Source organism: Lissotriton vulgaris, chromosome 3_1, assembly GCF_964263255.1.
Source record: "Lissotriton vulgaris chromosome 3_1, aLisVul1.2, whole genome shotgun sequence".
NCBI lineage: Eukaryota > Metazoa > Chordata > Amphibia > Caudata > Salamandridae > Lissotriton > Lissotriton vulgaris.
In genome coordinates this window covers 1415981230-1416001308 of record NC_141689.1, presented here as the reverse complement: position 1 = coordinate 1416001308, position 20079 = coordinate 1415981230, and the positions used below count along the sequence as shown (strand labels likewise).

At 45.2% G+C, this 20079-nt stretch overlaps 1 protein-coding gene across 2 annotated transcripts in view; it reads left to right on the top strand.

Annotated features, from left to right (window-relative positions):
• MAPK10 (mitogen-activated protein kinase 10) overlaps positions 1–20079 on the top strand; it is a 561444-nt gene that overhangs the window by 240466 nt on the left and 300899 nt on the right. For both annotated transcript variants that reach the window (XM_086961881.1, XM_086961882.1), the window contains exon 6: positions 9156–9227. In XM_086961881.1, coding sequence (XP_086818007.1) covers positions 9156–9227 — 72 coding nt within the window. The remainder of the gene's footprint in view (positions 1–9155; positions 9228–20079) is intronic.

Genomic DNA, 20079 nt, shown 5'->3' with positions numbered 1-20079 from the left:
TTGATACATTTCACATTTCCTGTGGATAATGCCATTAGTCCTTAGGTAATTCTCTATTTCCTTTGAGCAAAATTGAGGTCCATTGTGAGACAAAATACTAATATATAAACTCGCTTTTTAAACATACTGTCCATGAACTTTATGATCCCTGAAGATGAGATATCTCAGACATTAACTACCTCTACCCACCTCTAGTAAAGATCTACCAATACAATAAGGTAAGGGGTGGAGTGTTCACCTTGCAAAGGGCCCACAGTGTCTGGACATCTCTTCCCATGGCTGACTCAGTAAATCTCTGCAAACCATGGTAACATGATGGGCTTAAGCACGTTGTCACTGCACAAACATTTCACACAGTCCCTGACCGCTCGCTCAATCTCTACATCAAGTCCTGGCCACCAAAAATTTGCTCTCAAATTGTCTTTGGTTTCACTATTCCCATATGACCCACGTGTGCTTGCTTTATAAATGTATACCTCAATTTTGCAGGTGGAATCAATCTAGTTCCACTCAAAAGCAAATCACGGTCTATCGAAAACTCATCCTTGACTACATTGCACACTCTCTCAAAATCTCTGAACCTTCCATGACCTATAGCACTCATCACCTCCTTTAGGACCTCATTCCTCTGAAGTTGTACCTTCCACTCCTCTTCTATTATGACATCTAGAGTTGTTTCACACACATCCTGTGTAACATCACACACATCTTCCTCCACATCTTTGCTTCACATCCACCAATCTCGACAAGCAATCTGCACTAACTTTCTGTATGCCTGGGAGATATACCACCCCAAAATGAAATTCCTGTACAGCAATTATCCATCTCTGAATTCTTGTTGAAATACAATCCAACCCCTTCTTTTTGAATATGTCCGCAAATGACTTATGATCTGATAATGCCATAAATTTGGTCCCCCAAATGAAATTCTAAAATGTTCTAAGGGCCCAGAAAATTGCCAGTGTCTTTCTATCACCAAATAGTTTTTTTCAGAGACGTTCAATGTTTTTGAGGCACAGGCTATCAGTCATTTTTGCCCTTTACTCCTCTGGGTCAAAACTGCTCCCAAACCTTTTGCCCTGGCATCCATCAGGATGTATGTTTTCTCGCCTGGTGTAAAGGCCTGAGGACATGGTGAATCTTTCAACTCCTCTGGTTGCCCTGAACTCTATACCACATAACTCACTCCACACAAAATCCTTGCCCTTTTTTAACAATCCTCTCAAATTCACTGATTTTCCTGCCAAGTTCCATATCTACCTCCCATAATAATCCACCTTTCCAAAAAACGAACTTAAATCCCCCTTAGATTGTGGTGTTTCCAACGTGATTATGGTGTCCACCAACTCCTGTTTGGGCTTCACACCAACACCCAAGATTAGGGTGCCTAGGTATTCCACCTCTACCACACCAAAATGACATTTGCTCCTTGTTATATAAGACCTGCATCCTTTAAAGTCTCCAATAACTCACAAACATGGTCATTGTGTTCCTATACAGTACTACCAAATATTACCACATCATTTTGGTAGCACTTAACTCCAACCAAATTCTTTAGAACCTTCCCCATAATGCTTTGAAACACTGATGCCAAACACACATGACCAAACGGCATTCTCATGAACTTGTAGGCACCCATTGATGTTATGAATGCCGTGAGGGTCCTGCGACCTACCATCCAAATCCACTTGATTGTAGGCTGATGCTCAGTCCAATGTGGTGAAGAACTTCACTCCTCCCAAACATTGAAATTATCTTCTCAATGCTGAGAATATGGAACTTGTCCACCACAACCTCTCTGTACAGTGCCCTTAGGCCCACACACAACATAACGTCTCCATAACCCTTTTTGGCCACCACATTGGGGGACAACCACTATGTAGCCTCAACTTCCACTATGACCCCTGTCGCCTCCAACCTCTTAAGTTCTGCATCAATTTGATCCTGTAATGCCATTGGAATTCTTCTTAAGTTAGCATTATCAGAAATCGCACCCCCTTCAACTTAATACTATGCTTGTAGTTCTTCAGACACTCCAAAGACTCTGTGAAAACCTCTGGAAACTGTGAGGCAAAATCTGTATTACCTATGGGAATCTCTCTTGCACCTGTACCTGTGGTTCAGCATTGGGGTTAAACACCACACACAACAACCTCTGGTGTGGCCAACTCAATACCTTGTCTCCTTTATTAGACACATATATTTTCCCTCCTACATGCCTTCCTTCTAACGCCAAACAGCCTTCAAAATAACCAAGCATTCTTGTAGGCTGCCCCCATACCCTCCTGGGTTCACATCCATAGAGTGTAGAGTATTCCTTTTCTCCAACTTTTGTACAGAACTCTGTTTGGAAATAACAGTTAAAGGAGAACAGGAGTCAAAGCGCATGTGAACTTTCACTCCATCTATGACCACATACTCACTGGGATGGTCGCCCCTTTTCATTGTCTTGTTTTCTTGTAACACAATTTAGTGTGAAACCTCCTTAAAATCTTTACTTACCCCTGTTGTGACAACACTGCCTTTCCTTCCACATCTATTACAATAAACACTCAAGGCTGGGCACAAACTCAAATTTGCTCTGTGACTACTATTGCCAAACCTGAAACATTACCCCATGAGTTTTGCACACACTTCTTTCTCTTTTTCTTTGACCACCTTCTTCTTTTTTTACCTTGCACACCAATTCTTCCACCTTATCAGAACTTGGAACACTTTTTTCCTTTTTAGAGCTCAGCTCTGAAACACACTTTAACATGTGCTCTACTCTCTTAGCCACCATAATTACTGTCTCCAAAAGTAGTTCGTCTTTCAACCACAACTCCTTCCTGATCTTGGCACTCATTCACCTCAATACAAACTGATCATGAATTCTCTCCTCTAACGTCACTCTAAACTTGCATGTAGCTGCCAACTTCCTTAGGCCCGCTATATACTCCTCAACTGTTTCTTCTTTTCCCTATTCGCGCTTTCCAAAATGATACCTCTCCATAATCATGCTCACTCTGGGGGAGGTAGTGTCTATCCAGCTTTAATAAATAAATCTCATACTCATTTAGATTTCTCTGTTCCTCTGCGCTTAAATCTGGGAGATTCTCCATGACCCTTTGTCCCTCACCCATCATAGAATGCATTAGAAGTGCAATGCCTCCTTTCTGCACACACTCTTGCATAGTGGTTAAACATCTTTTCCCACTTGCTCAATGGTACACTCGGCTCACCTGGGCTACTTAAAAAAATGGAGGTTGCATAACATTCTGCATGGTATAATATTCTTATGCACCCACAATGTGCGACACCAACAAAACCTTTTCATTAGCTTTAGTTACTATCACGGCGGTGCCACAATTTGTTTAATATCCACAATCAAGCACTTCCAAACAAATGGTTGCACACAAATTCCTCTCATGAATTGATAAACATATATGTGCCTGCCACAGACTCTCAGAGCAAATACTTGTTCAGGACCCTTCAACTCCACTAATAACCACACATGCAATACTGACAGAAAGAAAAAACTATTGTTTGGAGAGTTTGAAAAAAATACAATCAAGATGAACAATGACAGACCTAGGTGTGCCTGTCACCGATAGTACAATTACTTCAAACTCCAAATCTTACTATCAAAAGAACCTGTCACAAGGATTTCACAATAGACAGACTAAGCCCATCCTTGTGCATGAGGTGTGCCAGTCATCGCTCCTTCGACTGGCAAAGCTTGATGGTGTGCAGTTCATCGCTGCTCTACCAACAACTCGGTAGCTTAACTACCTCATACACCAATACTCCTTTACTCCTGTAATGCGCCTGACACGTTAGTTCTAAAACTAATCTAACCTAACTCTCTTTAGTTTCAGCACTCCCCCCCCCCCTTTTTTTTGCCAGCACTTTCCCTCTTTCTTTCCGATGACACTCTTACCACTAGCGCCAAGATGCTCCTTGGAGTGTAAGCCGCGCTTTATAAAAACTATATCATATCATATCATATCATACTGTTGCTGCTGAGCGCAGCTTGACACACAACTGTTCAAGCCGGCACCATGGTTGGAAACTAGACAAGCTAGTCTCCGCCCAATTCCTTCCAATATGGCCGCTTTGCGTTGCTTCCACGCTTGTTTCTATAGGCGAAAGGGCCCAATTCTATGCGCACCACGTCCCGGTTGATGCCGCAGTTTTGCTCAGCAATTGGGCACATTTCTCCATGCTCCGTGGCTTGGAGTGCACCTGCCTTCCAGCACCCAATGCACGAGCACCACCGCAACTGCTACAGGCCTCAGATTTATTGTTAACAAGGACTTTCAGAAGAGGGCTTTAAGCCCCGCCCCTCCTTTCCATTGGCTGGCGTCACTGTTTATGCTAAACGGTGGCCTGCCATTGGAAATGAGGGTTTTTGGTTGACACCCTTTCGCCTCCGAGCCAGACTTGGTGGCCTGCTTTGCTGCTGTCACAAAGGAGTTTCTTATCTTTATGGGGCCATGTGTTTCTAAAAACACATGGCCCATAAAGACAAGAGATCGATGCTGGTGATGGGTTCCCAGGAGTACTTCGGAGACTTCTGCGGTGTCATGAAAGTCATCGCTCATCTTTCTTTCAGGCCTTTTGTGGCACAGATTGCTAAAAGCACTGTATTCTGGGTTACACCCGAGCCGTCCCTTCAATAATTACTACACACTTCCTGGAGCAGGCAGCTGCCCTCTGTGATCTTTGCAGTGTGTTCAACAATGCCCACACAGAAGGCCATCGCTCCAGGAAGCACAGCAATTAAACTATGTACACATTGCATTCTTCGAATGATTGACGTAGGTAAACACAGCTCCCAGCTCCACTGCAGACGCTTGGTGCGCTCTGAGACACAACGGGATTTGCCAGTATTGTGCAATCCGGGCAGGGCAAATCAGTGTTTCAGTGCTATCTCCGGGCCAAGGCTGCCCCAAAAAAGTAGCCCCGCCGAGTTAACTTGGACATCATGCTGTGTGCCCAAGACAGTGCCAGGCCCTTCTATTCTCACGTCACGCCGAACCATAAATCCATATCTGGGATGCAGTGCAAATAGCAAAATGATGTCCCGTTCCCCCTTATCCATCCCGTCCCAGCAGTATTCAAGTTTCCCATTTCTCAAACATCACAAGCGGCCTTGGGCTCACCAAGGGCCCCATAAAGAGTTAGAAAAAGACCACTCCCCCGCCCCCTTCACATAGATTGTTGCTCTGGGGGGCCTGACTTATGTCCCTGCCGGAGTGTTTTTTGTTCTTTTAACTCTTCCTAAGAATGTACCAGTGTCATTAATGTCAGCGCAAATCCAGAATGCTATTTTTCAAAAAATGGAAGCACCAGGCTCAATGCTGATTGGCAATAAGGTAGTGCGCAAACTCTAGACACTTTAGCACATAACAAACAATGTATCAACCGATTTAGAAAAATATTATTAATTTTATTATTCTTTTTGTATTTTTTGTAGGTAGAAAAATATATATATATAGATACAATTTGGACACAATTTACTTCAACACATAAAGAATCACACATTGCTACCTGCATTATACTGGTAAATTCAACCGCAAAATCTTTAGGAGTTCACAGTTAAGTAGCATGTTGTTTATCACATTTTATGTTAAAACCACAATATGCAGCAAAATTGACATTATTTAAACAAGAACACTGGTAGTGATTTGCAGAATACCACCAATGCGTTTCGGCAAATGCCTTCTTCAGGATTTTTCTTTTACCAGTGAATACTGTATTTTTCTCTTTGGAGATGTTATCCAAGCCGGCCCTTCCTTGCTTGAACGGTAATATACATCATATCGGCCAATTTGATGTAATCTGATAATACACGAAAATCTGGTACAGATCTATTATGAGCAGGAGCTCATCGGCAATGCGATATTCCTACTTTTTTGGCCCAAAACAAATTGAGCAGGACTAATTAGTGAGGTTCAAGAGTCCTGTGCACTGAATTTGCATGTGTGACCTTATTCTACTTCTTTGGTCGTTCCCATGTTGAGATTTAGTTACTTGATGGACCCTTGATGTTTCCTTATTTTAACATGACGACCACAGTGATGTGGCATTCCTTGTCACAGCTCCGACCGGTTTCTCTGTGTAGCGCCAGATAGCTGTCTCCCTCTGCCCAGGGCTCTGCAGTGCCAACACAAGGCTGCCATGTCTGTGCACAGGGCAAGATGCCCTCCTCCAGAAGGGTCGGTGATGCCGGTGCAGTGCATGAAGTCTGTATCTTTGAAACTGTGCAGTCTGCCCAGGGCTCTGTAATGCCGACAAGAGGCCTGTTTCTGTAGGTGGGGCATGTGCACTCCACTGCTGAACACACGAAGGTGTGTTACATCAAAAGAATCGTATTGGTTACAGCACAAACATTAAGGGGTCCTGCCATCTAAATATTAGATGGAATAGGGTGAGAACACATTTACGTGTTTAAGCCTGATAACAGATGCATTCTAAACGTTCAGAAAGCCACATAGGCTCTAACTTAAGACAGCAGTACGATTTCTCTGGAAACTAAACTTACAGCACAAGCCATTCCAAAAATATCTACACATAGCTTAAATAGTCCGGCCTTAAACAGTCAGGCTCTCCATCAGGTTACACAGAAGTTAAAGACTCTGCCTCACACAGCAAAGCTATCCCTCAGGTTACACAAATATTAAAAACACAGGCTTCACATAGCAGAACTATCCCTCGGATTATAACCAACACAGCTCATGCCTCAGACAACAGAGCTGTCGCTTAAGTTAGACAAAGTTTACAGGCCTAATCTTCACAGAGCAAAGCGATCCCTCGTGACAGGGAAACAAGTTCACGTTCCAGACGGTACTGCTATCCCATACACACAGGCCTAAAAATGCAGAGCTACCCTGCAGGACACAGAACAATAGAGTCTGCATAAGAAAAACCCGTTCTATCGCGCATATAACAAGGCTCAAAGGCTATAACTTCAGACTGGAGAACTATCTCTCAAGGTACAAAAACATTGCAGGTGTTGGCTTAAGAAAGTAGAGTTAGCCTCGAGACCATACAGGATTAAGCCTCCGACAGCACAGCTATCTCTCATTCCACACAGAACCTACAAGTCAAGGCCTCACCTAATATAGAGATACCCTTGGGGTCTCAGAAGTTAAACGAGGAGGCCCCAGACAGCTGAGCTATCCCACGGATCCATATCTCAACAGCAGTTCCGACAATCCAGGGATTAATGCAGCAGAACAGCCCCTCAGATCGCACAGTTCCTATCACATGGCATGTAAAGGCAACACAGATCAACATTGCTAGCTAGCTGCCCAGGATCACATCAAGTGTCTGCACTGTCACCGGGACCTTCTCACCTGAAAACCAGTCCTTCGCATGGGCTGTCCACTCTGTACGCTGCCCGGCCTGTTCTCAGACGCTGCAACATAAAATGTCAGTTTTCAGAGCTCACTCTGGGATGGTCTCAGGCATTAAAAATGCAATAGGTCCTGCCTTTCATTAAGTTAAAGTCATTTGCTTTGGTATGCAATACAATTAGCAAAGCAAATGGCTTTAACTTAATCAAAGGCGAGACCTATTACATTTTCAATGCTTGTTCCTCTTTTTCTCAAGACACACAAATCTACCGCTATTTATCAGATAAATACTCCTACTCCATGTTGAGTTGTAACTACATTCAATCGTCACCAGTATAATATTTATTAAATAATCTCCTCACCTGCAGCCAGGTAACAAAATAGGTTTAATGTAGAAATACACCTCATCCATCATCAGCTAAGAAAAAAATGACTAAGGATGACACCGCCAACAGAAACAAAACCTTCCTTATGACCATTCCTAACTCCACTAACCTGCATGTGGCTCTACTCCTGGAACCACATGAGGGGGACACAGGAGTAGTGTTAATATTGATACATTTTAAAATGCAGATAAATGCTTAACTTGATGAGTTGGAGGTTGACACAGTGTAGTCGACATAAATGCAAGTCGATATTCTTGATCTCAATATTTTTTGATATTTTGACACACAGCCAATTTTGAGTTTAGCATTCTCTGATGTCCACTCTCACATGTTCTGTCTTCTTTCTTTGTCCACTAAAACAGGATCATGATTAATATACTCATCTAATAGCTGAACTCTGGTAACACTTTACACTAGGTCTCCCTTACTGCTAGTTGTTCAAATATTAGCTGGGCCACTGGAATCATGCGATTTTGCACCAGCAGTATTTTCCACATCATTATGGATTTGCTGCTTTTGCCACATAATCCATAATCTGCTTCATAATCTGCAGATTTCATCTAAAAAAAAATGGTTTTTTGGTTCAAACTGATCAAAAGTTCCTAACTATGTGGCAACACATGTTGCCGCTTAGTGGAAGGCCCATCACAAAGGTTGACAGGTCACCTTTCTGTTGCTTTTTTCTGTGTTTGGGTGTCAAAGTGGTACTGATGAGGTGAAACCTATGCCCCAAAAGTGTTAACATGTGTAAAAATGGCAAAATAATGAAGTAATACTAACACAAAATGTGCTGCATTACGCCACATATTTTGACCTTTTTTGCAACATCATTAAGTCAACAGTGACGCATAATTTGGTTCCCCCTGCAGCATAATTCCAGTAGCCCTGAATGTTAGTAATTACTTAAAGAGTTGTTGATGTACTCTTTGATGCATAGTTTGTATAGTATGATTTCGGTTATAATGGCTAAAAAGTGCAATACTAGACTGTTGCAAATATAAATTCTATTGCAAAATGGCTCCTCTCTTTGGCAACAAAATAATGTTTCTGCTCCAGTATTTCTACGTACCTATTGCTTACTTGCAGGGTCAATTGTGTGCCAAATGCAGTGTGTTGACAAGTGTGAGATACCATGTAAAATGAAACCAGAGAGTTTTTGAGTTAAAATATATATATTTATATCTGTATAGCCTAGCATCATGTTAAATGACAGTGGAAGCTACCATTCTTGCTAACTCACTTTTTTCTTTTCCAAAGATTTTAACCCTGTCACTGCCTTTTCGTTGTCACAGCAGGAGGGCGCTTGCCGTCCTGTGCCTTTCTGGCCAACCTGTTATTTCTTGCATGCCGTAGGAAATGAACTGCGTAGTTACTGTAAATTTGCTTTCTTTCCCCCTCCATCTGCATTTCCTCGCTCTGCCTGATCTAGTGGACATTTGGTCTGTGGGATGCATAATGGGAGAGATGGTGCGCCACAAAATCCTGTTCCCCGGAAGGGACTGTATCCTTGCATCATGTGCCACGGCTGCTTTGCTTTCTGACGAGGTTTCATTCCTTGGGTTCGAAGTTCGTTCATGTGACAGGTAACATCGCAGGGACACAAGCCAGTCGTGCATGCTATTTGACTGACATCTCACAACATACGAAAGACAACTGTAGCATACAATATTCTGTATTTCGTGATGCACACTCTCTATGGGATATCGTAGGATCAGGGGAGTAGCTTGGGCAAGGATATTGTGGGAGGAAGGGGTCAGCTTCTTATTTCTCAAAATCACGCTGGTTATCAAAGGAAGGCAGGTGGGGGCTTAAGGAATAGTAGGATGGGAGAGGAGTGAAGACTGTGAGGGGTAATTAAACTCAATCTTTTGTCAAATCATTTTTTAGGTCTAGCCTGGGCAGACACTGCTCTCTGAAGCATGCTGTATTCAAATATGGAGTTGAAGCTCCGCCCACTCTGCGCCCATATTTTTCATTGGCTTGTGCCATTGTCCCTTGTAAATGCTGGCTTCGTATTCGATATTAGGCTTGTTAGTACCTCTTTAGTACCGCCTTGTCTTCTTCTGTAACCTCCTATGAGGACTGGCCCTTTTACTTCTGTTATTCCATCATATATCTGATTTAGCCTGTAAGCACTATTTTCTTTAATGTGTTTCTCCTACTGCAGGCACGACATGCTTTCCTGCAACTTTCAGCACGCCATGCCCGCTTTCACTTTCGTTGGCAGCCCGGGACAATGAAATGAAATAGGTCTCGCATTTACAAGAGTTTCAGCTATTGGCATTGTTAATGACAATGCCCTTTATTTATGTGTTAATTATCAAAACTGAGAAAAAAAAAGGCAGGGCCATTTATCATGCCAATAGCTTAAACTCTCGTAAATGCGAGAACAATTGCACTGCAAATGCTTGTTTTTAAGATCTTTAAAACAAGACGAGAGCGTGTGTGTTCTGTGTCCATCTGTTTAATACAAAATACATTTATAAAACCCCAAACACCGCCTCCCCCCCTTAAGCTACACCCCTTCGTAGGATAGCTTAGTCCTTAGTTGTGGTTGGGCTCAAGGGAATTTGTGTACAGTTTTTCTGTTCTCATATAATTTATTCCATTATTGTAAATTCTCTAACTGTCTTATGAGGGAATGACATTGAGATCCAACCTGCACCATAATACATTTAAACTTATAAATGTAAGCAGGCCTCATGCTTGAATGCTTCCCTGCTTGTGAAAACCAGTGCAGCATAGCGGAAAATATGAGCAAGAGCCTCAAAGACACCTATATGTATACAGCTTAAAGGGAATTCATACAGCATTTTAATCTGATTGTACTTTACTCCAGCCTACCTGACGGCGATGTGTGGTAGTTCAGAGCTGTTTTGGAAAGTTTGCGGAGAGAAAGGAGGCATGATTCATATGCAATAGGCTTGTCCAAAGATTCAAAGCTATTAGAAGGAAGTATCTACGAATATAGAATTATTATGGGAATTCGACTTCCACCAGACCCTACCATTTTGATTCTGGGAGTCCCCATAGCATGTCACCACACTATCTGGTAAATTGCTCACACATTTGCTGTTGGGAGCTGAATTATCTTTAGCTCACTTCAGGAACTTTCTTCACCCCTACATGTCTGGTGGGCAAAGATATGGTCAGTTTATGCAAGTGAAAAGCTAACCACACTAATTCAAGACAGAATAGCTAAGTTCGAAAGGACTTTGGCACCTACTATAAAATACATGTAAAAAGACACATGATATGGTAGGACCATCTTGCAAACCAAAAGTCCTCATAAACGTTGGTGTTGACGGGATATCCTCCACTTCAATGTATCTTCTGAAGACTGAGCAAACTTTTCAACCATGACTGGAATGTTGTGTCATTGCCAGTCGCAAATATCTATTTAATTTAATCTACTTACAAAGAGATGTAAATGAATGTAAATGAATGCGCTCTGATTTATTCTAATATGTTTAAATGTCGACCGTTGAAACAAATAAAATGTTTTTATTAAAAGAGTGCAGCAGTTCCCAAATTGTGTTTAATTGCTTAACAGTATTTTTGTCAGTAGTGAAACACAAACGGAGGTCAGCCTATACTCTATGTTCACAATCAGGGCTCAGGGATGCCCTGGGAATGCATTGCAAAATGACTGTCCATTGCAGTTCAGCACAAAAGTAACCGCAGGGCATTATTTTGCGTCGAACTCTGACAGGGAATGTGCATAGGTGTAGGATTATCATGCGTGCTGTATTAATAGTCTAGCAAAAAGCAGAGATGATGGACGGAAGGCTGAACAATGCAAACATTCTGGGTTTAATCCACCATTTTATTTGCTCACCACACCACCCCAGTTTGGACCCAGCAATATGCAAATCAGTCTTGACACTGCTCCATGGGCTAGACAACAGTCCAGCCCGAACTGCCAGGCCAGGACCTCCCTGGACCGGAAGCAAGCATCCTGGGGCCGGTTTTGGTTACCACCCTTATCAGTCAGGCTAGCATGAATCCAATGGTACAGGGAGCCCGGGACCCACATCTGGGCATACCCTTCTCACTTAGGGTGACAAAGGCAAAAAGAAGAGATGATTGACAGAATGCTGAACAAGGCAAACATACACCCCCAGTCACAGATCTGGGTTTAATCCATCGTTTTTTTGCTCACCACGCCACCCCAGGCATATGCAAATCAATCTTGACCCTGCTCCTCATGGGAACAGCCCAACCCGAACTACCAGGTCAGATCATCTCTAGACTGGCAAGCATTGCAACACAACTGCCCATGCAGTTCAGCACAAACGTAACCACAGAGCATTATTCAGTGCCTGCTGGACATGGCCCTTCTTAGGGGGATTTCCCTAAAACGATTTGCTCTTTGTTCTCCTGGTTTTTGCAGACTCTCTATCCATGACCTTAGTTCTCTGGGCCCTTTCCCACTGTACTGTGGCAGAAAAGTGTGTGTTCCCTTCCTACACATGCATGGAAAGGGTGTTTACTTGAATGGTTTAGGTGCTGTAACCGTGAGTGCCCTGCAAAAAAGTATACCACATACCTAGGGTGGGTACATCCCTGGCTAGTAGTTGGATGCAGCACTGATTGTGCCACACACCGGAATAGCCTGTCAAACATGTACCATGCTCAGATTAGCCTTTCTCACTCATTAACCAACCCTGGGGGGGGGGGGCTTTCACTACCATCAGAGCTGCCCTAGGGTAAGTCTTGAGGGGTGAAGCTCAGGGTAGGTGAGACGCCAGATAGGTATACGTGTGTTATCACTTCCCGGGTAGGGAAGAACCGCTATGAGGGCAGAGAGAGATACCCATAGCAATGGCATGGGATATGATATTCGAAGCCTTTAAAGTATGGGATGGGTCCACTCAGGTGGCGGCTGACTCGATAACTGAAATGTCATAGGTATCCTCACTAGACACTCATGTTGCTTCAGCATACGGCTGAGCAGACCTCATATGACAGAGGGCCAATGGTATTGGGAAAGTAGACATCATGTAAGTGATGACCTAGAATGAGATATGGTACACTGTAATGCGCTGCTTGCTCACGTTTTTATTATCACAAATTTAATGGATTACTACTCTGTATGCTTTTGCAGATACCAAGTGTGTTGCCCAGTTAGCTAACTGTGGGGTGGGTGGGGGGAGTGATCCAGGGTGGTTTGATTGAGTATGATAGGAATATGTACTGCTCATTTACATTACTGAATGAGGTTCACACAGGAAGTGTGAAAATACAAAGAGGAGGGATCATGCTATATAACTGTATGCACTGTAATAGAGGAATGGCAATTGTATGTCATATTTGCTGCCAGGTAGAAATTCTCGCAAATTTGAACTGCATTGGTATATTAACAACCGCTACCTAACTTTTTCCCTCCTGAGGCGGAAGCCGGGAGGTCTCCTCTCTTTTCTTGGCAATTTTAAAGCGAGTGTGTTTGACTTTCGTGTTAGTCAATTTTAATTTAATTTCTGTGCAGCTTAGGATCGCGCTTGTGTTGTAAGCGTGCCGCTGCCTTGCCTCAGACTTCCCAGCGCTTGTAAGCGCTTCGCCTGCTCCCTCCCCCTTGCCTGGGGTTTCAGACCGCCCTCGGCTGAGTATTGACGCCGAGGGCTGGGATCTCATTTCGGCCGCCATCTTGGGGATAGGACTCTCCGCCCTCGCGCTCTAGTAGCGCTATAAAAGGGAATTGTGACATCCTGCATGTGATTAACAACTGCTACCTAACCTTTTCCCTCCTGAGGCGGAAGCCGGGAGGTCTCCTCTCTTTTCTTGGCAATTTTAAAGCGAGTGTGTTTGACTTTCGTGTTAGTCAATTTTAATTTAATTTCTGTGCAGCTTAAGATCGCGCTTGTGTTGTAAGCGTGCCGCTGCCTTGCCTCAGACTTCCCAGCGCTTGTAAGCGCTTCGCCTGCTCCCTCCCCCTTGCCTGGGGTTTCAGACCGCCCTCGGCTGAGTATTGACGCCGAGGGCTGGGATCTCATTTCGGCCGCCATCTTGGGGGTAGGACTCTCCGCCCTCGCGCTCTAGTAGCGCTATAAAAGGGAATTGTGACATCCTGCATGTGATTAACAACTGCTACCTAACCTTTTCCCTCCTGAGGCGGAAGCCGGGAGGTCTCCTCTCTTTTCTTGGCAATTTTAAAGCGAGTGTATTTGACTTTCGTGTTGGTCAATTTTAATTTAATTTCGGTGCATGTTAGGATCGCGCTTGTGTTGTAAGCGTGCCGCTGCCTTGCCTCAGACTTCCCAGCGCTTGTAAGCGCTTCGCCTGCTCCCTCCCCCTTGCCTGGGGTTTCAGACCGCCCTCGGCTGAGTATTGACGCCGAGGGCTGGGATCTCATTTCGGCCGCCATCTTGGGGGTAGGACTCTCCGCCCTCGCGCTCTAGTAGCGCTATAAAAGGGAATTGTGACATCCTGCATGTGATTAACAACTGCTACCTAACCTTTTCCCTCCTGAGGCGGAAGCCGGGAGGTCTCTTCTCTTTTCGTGGCAATTTTAAAGCGAGTGTGTTTGACTTTCGTGTTAGTCAATTTTAATTTAATTTCTGTGCAGCTTAGGATCGCGCTTGTATTGTAAGCGTGCCGCTGCCTTGCCTCAGACTTCCCAGCGCTTGTAAGCGCTTCGCCTGCTCCCTCCCCCTTGCCTGCGGTTTCAGACCGCCCTCGGCTGAGTATTGACGCCGAGGGCTGGGATCTCATTTCGGCCGCCATCTTGGGGGTAGGACTCTCCGCCCTCGCGCTCTAGTAGCGCTATAAAAAGCTCCTCCCTCCCTCCGCGCAGCGGACGCGTACTGCGGACGCGCCGGATCTGCGCCGGAGTTGTGCCAGAGTCCTGCCCGTCTGCGCCCATCAGCGTCCCGGAGGCGTACGGCGTGGCAGGTTCTCTTGGTTGTTATTTTGTCCCCCTTGTCTCACTATGCTTTCTTACTCCTCCCAGGAGCTCCACTCCCTGCGCGCTTTGGATGTTTCCTGTCACTTAGTATTTCCTGGTCGCTATAGGGGTAAACATAAGTGCCCTGTTTGTAACTGGCATCCTACTAGCAACCTCCTCCCCACCCGTCCCGTGAAGGACTTCAGCATTAAACATCTGTGCTTACTCCTTAATACTAGGTCGCTGCACAGACACACTCAGGAGATCTTTGATCTCCTCTCTACGACCAGTCCTACTTGTCTTATGCTCACTGAGACTTGGCTCAATGAGTCCTCCCATCCGGACATAGTGGCAGCCATTCCCTCCGAGTATATCATCCATCGACAAGATAGAGCTAAGGGAAGAGGGGGAGGAGTCGCCCTAGTTGTGAAAAAATCTCTCACGTGCACAGTTACGCACACAGAGACCATCGCGGGCGCCGAATCCCTCGCCTTTACCCTATCCCTATCACCTCAACAAGCGGTGAAGGGTCTCGTAGTTTATAGGCCCCCGGGTCCTGTGGGATCTTTCTTTGATGATCTCCAGCAGGTCCTGTCTGCACTAGTCTTGAGATCTGAGCAGTGTCTATTGGCGGGAGACTTCAATTTCCACATGGAAGATCATCAGGATCAAGATGCTATTAAGCTGCTGGATATCACGTCTACCTTGGGCATGTCCCCTTATCTCTTCGGCCCGACCCATGACAAAGGTCATACGCTTGACCAGGTCTTTTCCACTTCACCAATCGTGGCTATTACACTTATGCCAGTATTATGGTCTGACCATTGTCTGGTCCATTTTCAAATATCTGCCACTGAGAAACCAGCTGTCAGTGCTATGAGACTACAGGGCAGTAACTACAGGGCGTACCATCGGGTGACTCCAGCTCTGTTAGCCCAGGCCCTGGTGGACCATCCTCTGTCCTACACTGGTGATCTGGATAACGACCTTGACATTCTGCAGTCCTGGCTCCTAGCTAGATTGAATGAGCTAGCCCCATTACAGCCACCCAGATCTGATACCCAACGGATCTCGGCCCCTTGGTTTACGGCGGAACTGGCCCATTCCCGTAGACAATGTAAAGTCGCCGAACGGGCATGGAGAGCCCATTATGATACCGAGGCTAAACAGATCTACAAATCCATGATGAAATCTTATCATGGTTTAATCCTACAGGGCAAGAAATGCTATTTTGCCAAAAGAATTGAGGAAGCAGCAAACTCCTGCAAGGAGATCTTTTCGATTGTTCGAGAATTTACTACCCCACGTTCAATCTCAGCACAGGAAGCCCCGGCTGAGACCACGTATAAAGAGGGCCCGACTGGGCGGTCGGTCCTTTAGATTCCTGGCCCCCCAGCTATGGAACTCTTTACCGCTGTCCCTTCGGGCCACATCTAATCTGCTTGCCTTTAGGAAGGGTCTAAAGACTTGGTTATTTTCTGGTTAGTGTGCTTCCATTTTTAGCTTCTGGTTTTCTCTGCTGTTATGTTTTTCAGTTTTCTTTTGGGTCTGGAGCACAAAGCGCCGGGACACTCCCTTGGAGTAGCCGTTGCGCTATACAAGACTCATATATAACATATATATATATAACATATAACATATATTCCTGTATCGGTACGGGTGCAAACTGTTTGAATGTACACTTGAAAAAACTCAATAAAGTTTGTGTTAAAAAAAACATTGCCTGTGCAACTGGAACGATAGACCGCTGTCATTTGAGAGTCTGGTTGAATAGAATGGAGGAAAAGGTTGTGACACTTGGCCTCTGGAGTCACATCATGGCCCCACTAAAGATTTAGGGGAGACATCAGTGGTTCAAAGGGATACCCTTTGAACCCCCCCTTCAAAGGCACACTACAGTATAACTACTGGTGCCATACTTCAGCCGGGCAGAGATACACTTGTTGGCACGTGGTACCGGAGAACCTGGAATTGCATGGTGGACACTGCCAGAAGAATCTGTTGTGCACAAGGAGGATTACTGCCCTTGAAAGGCAATTTCAGACCAATATCCAATATCCCACTTTTAGCGAAAGCTCTGGAGAAATGTGTGCAACTTCAACTGAGCCGACATATCACCAACTTTAATCTGCTAGACAAATTCCAATCCGGGTTCGGGCCTGGGCACAGCACACAAACTACTATTCTCCACATTGTGGGTGGTGCTCTTCAAGCCCTTGACCAAGGCAAAACATGTCTCCTAATTCTACTGGATTTATCCTTGGCATTCGACACTGTCAATCACAAGAAACTACTTGAACTCCTCGACTTCAGGGTGGGAGTAAGGGGAACCTTTCTCAGGAACTGCACCCAGGGATTCTTAGTCAACAGTAATCTTATCTGCTCCCTCCCGGATAACAATCGCAGTCCCCCAAGGATCAACTCTTTCCCCAACCCTCTTCAATCTCAACTTGAACCGTTACCTGAATAACTACGTACCACCTACATCTCCTTCCACATGTATGCTGATGATACCCAGATCTACATCAAAATCTCATCTCTAGAGGATATCTACTCTTTGAATGAGGCCCTAAAGGTGAATTTTCATTGGCTCCCCTGTAACCAGCTCAAACTAAATGCATAAAAAACAGAGTTCCTTCTAATCTCCCCCCCTAAAATTAACATTGACATCAGGGATTTGACCAAGTCGATCACAGCACTAAACTGCACACTGACCATAGTGAAATCTGCTAAATCTCTCGGAATAATCCTGGACAGTGAGACCACATCAGCTCGATGGCTAAAACTGCCAGGTTTCACCTGAGCTACCTGAGGAAACTAAAACCTTTCCTTGATGCCCCCGACCTAAAAATGGCAGTCAATGATTATTTATCTCCAGAATTGAATACAGATGCTCATGCCTTTTCAGGCCTGCCTAAGATCTTCACGGCCCCCCTAAAAGCTTGCCTCAACGCCGCCGCCAGTCTCTTAACAGGCTCAAACAAATTTGACCACATCTCACCGCATCTGAAGGTGCTGAACTGGCTTCCTCTTGAAGTGAGAATCCAACTCAAACTGGCATGTATCACCCACAAAGCGCTATACACGAAACCCCCTGCATATCTTGCCCAGAAAGTCATGGTTTCTGGAGGAGCCAGCAACTCCCGGTCCGCCAGAGACTTTGTGCTCCAGCCACCCCGCTTCCAAAAGAGAAAAAATACAATTGTGCTTTCTCGGAGGCCACACCAAAAATCTGGAACTAGCTGTCATCTTTCAACAGAAAAATTCCCTCTCTGTTAATATTTAAAAAGGATGCCAAAACCTTCCCAATGGGCAAGTTTCTCCCATAAGTCATGCATTGCACACACCTCTCAGTGGCTTTCCTTATTTTTGTTGCCGCTAGAGTTTGTACTTACTGACTGCTATCCATCTTGTACTGACCTTGTACTCCCACAAATGTAATTGCTGGATTTCTCTACATTATGATCTGAACATTGAATACACCCTGTTATTCCGCAAATGTTTCACTTCCTTCTACCCCTACTTTCGTTTTTTTTTCTCTTTGATTATTTCATACTTGAATGCAATGTGTTAGCCCTGTAAAGCATTCTGATACCCTAATGGGTCACGTTTGCGCTCTATAGAACACTAAATAAATAAATAAAAGAAAGGGACTGTGTGCCCTTCCTGAATAGTGGCTGTCCAGGGCTGACTACCTGCTGCTGTGTGGCACCCTGAAGTGTGCTGTCCAATGGCTTGATCGCTTGCCCCTGCTCTTTCGGAGGTCTCAGGGACATCAAAGATCTCATTCGAGAGACCCACACCATCTACTTGTGACACCTGGAGAGCGGAGTCCTCTTACATGGCAATACTGTGTGCTGGATCCCAACTGGTAGTGTGGCTTGAGCGTGGAACTAAGAATTGTGCCTAGAGACTGGATAACTTAGTGCAAAGCCACAGAAGTGTTGCCTGCATCTAATGTATGTGACCCCTGCATCGTGGAGACCTCGACACGCATAAGCGTCTTGGTGGTGAGCAGATTCACCAGTTGCTGGATCCAGCGTGGCCCGCTTCATCGATCGTGCCTCATCTCTCTTGCGCAACACGCTGACTGCATGCTCATTGCGTGCTGTGTCCAATTCACAGGTTGCGACCATCAGACGTGAGGGCATAACCATATTAATGCCTTATTCTACCTAGTGAGGCATTGCTAAACTTGCCCCTGTGTGTGTGACGGGAGTTGCCTACGGTGACCCATATCCACATGCATTGGATGTTGTGCCTCATTTCAAGGGAGGTACGGAATTTGCAACTCGTCATTGTGTGTGACCGGTATTGTCTGGTGCGACCCGTATCAATGCATACCAGATGCTGTGCCTCACTTCATGGGAGGTACGTAATTTGCAACTCTCCGTTACGTGTGACATGAACGGACTGGTGCGACCCAGATCAATGCGCACCAGATGTTGTGCCTGGATTGCCATGGTGCGACTCTGATCGATGGCTACTTAACGGGGTGCCTCCTTCTTGTGAGAGGCTACTCTGCTTCATTCTCCATTCATCAATTGTTCCCTTTTTGGCCCTCAGTGCGGTGGACCACCTACCCTCTCCTCATCCGCCCCCACCAACATTGTGTTGCCAGGTAGTAATACCCAGCTAGGGCCTGGGTAGTGAGAGTATTTGACTGGCTGGAGTAATGCTTCAGAGAGCGATCGGAAGCGGGTCAAGAGACTGCAAGACCCCCCTGTGCTTCGCAGAACTGGGCTAGTGCCAGAAGGCCCTAGTGGAACCGTTTTGAGTGACTGACTACTGCCCTCAGCCCGCTTCTGCTCCCCATCCAGAGAGTGAACTGCCTGAGTGACTGCCAAACCCCCATTTGACGACTGCCTCCTAATTAGTCCTGCTAACTACCCCCACCTGCTTTCCTGCGACCCTAAGTGTGATTTTGGATGGTAGCCTAGTACACAAGGGGAGGGCTGGTTATCTTTGATCTGTGGGTGAAGGACAGTCGGAATGTGCTGGAGAGTGGACGATCTGTGAGCGTAGGACAGTTGGATTGTGCTGGAGAGTGGAGGGAGGCTTCGGCCATGGGGTCCTCAGTGTGCTATCAATTGACCTGTTGGGTATCAGTGGCACCTCATTATGGTGCTGAGTGCATAAGCGTGCGAGCATGTTCCGTACTAACCTGCCCGATATCTGTTGCCCCACGTATCGGTGTGAAGTGAGTATGCGTGTGGGAGTGACAGTCTGCAGACTGCCTGTGATTCACAACACTGGCCGGCAGTGTTGCCTTACATGTTGATTTCTTGCCAGTAGAACACTATGTAGAGAATGGCTTCACTCATGCGGTCTCAGCCCACAGTGCTGCTAAAGTGTTATATTCTTTGTATAACTATATCTTTGTATAACTTTTATCATTCAATACCACACCTATAACTGTGTGGTATTGAATGATAAAAATTGCTTTTTAAATACATCAAGTATGGAGACT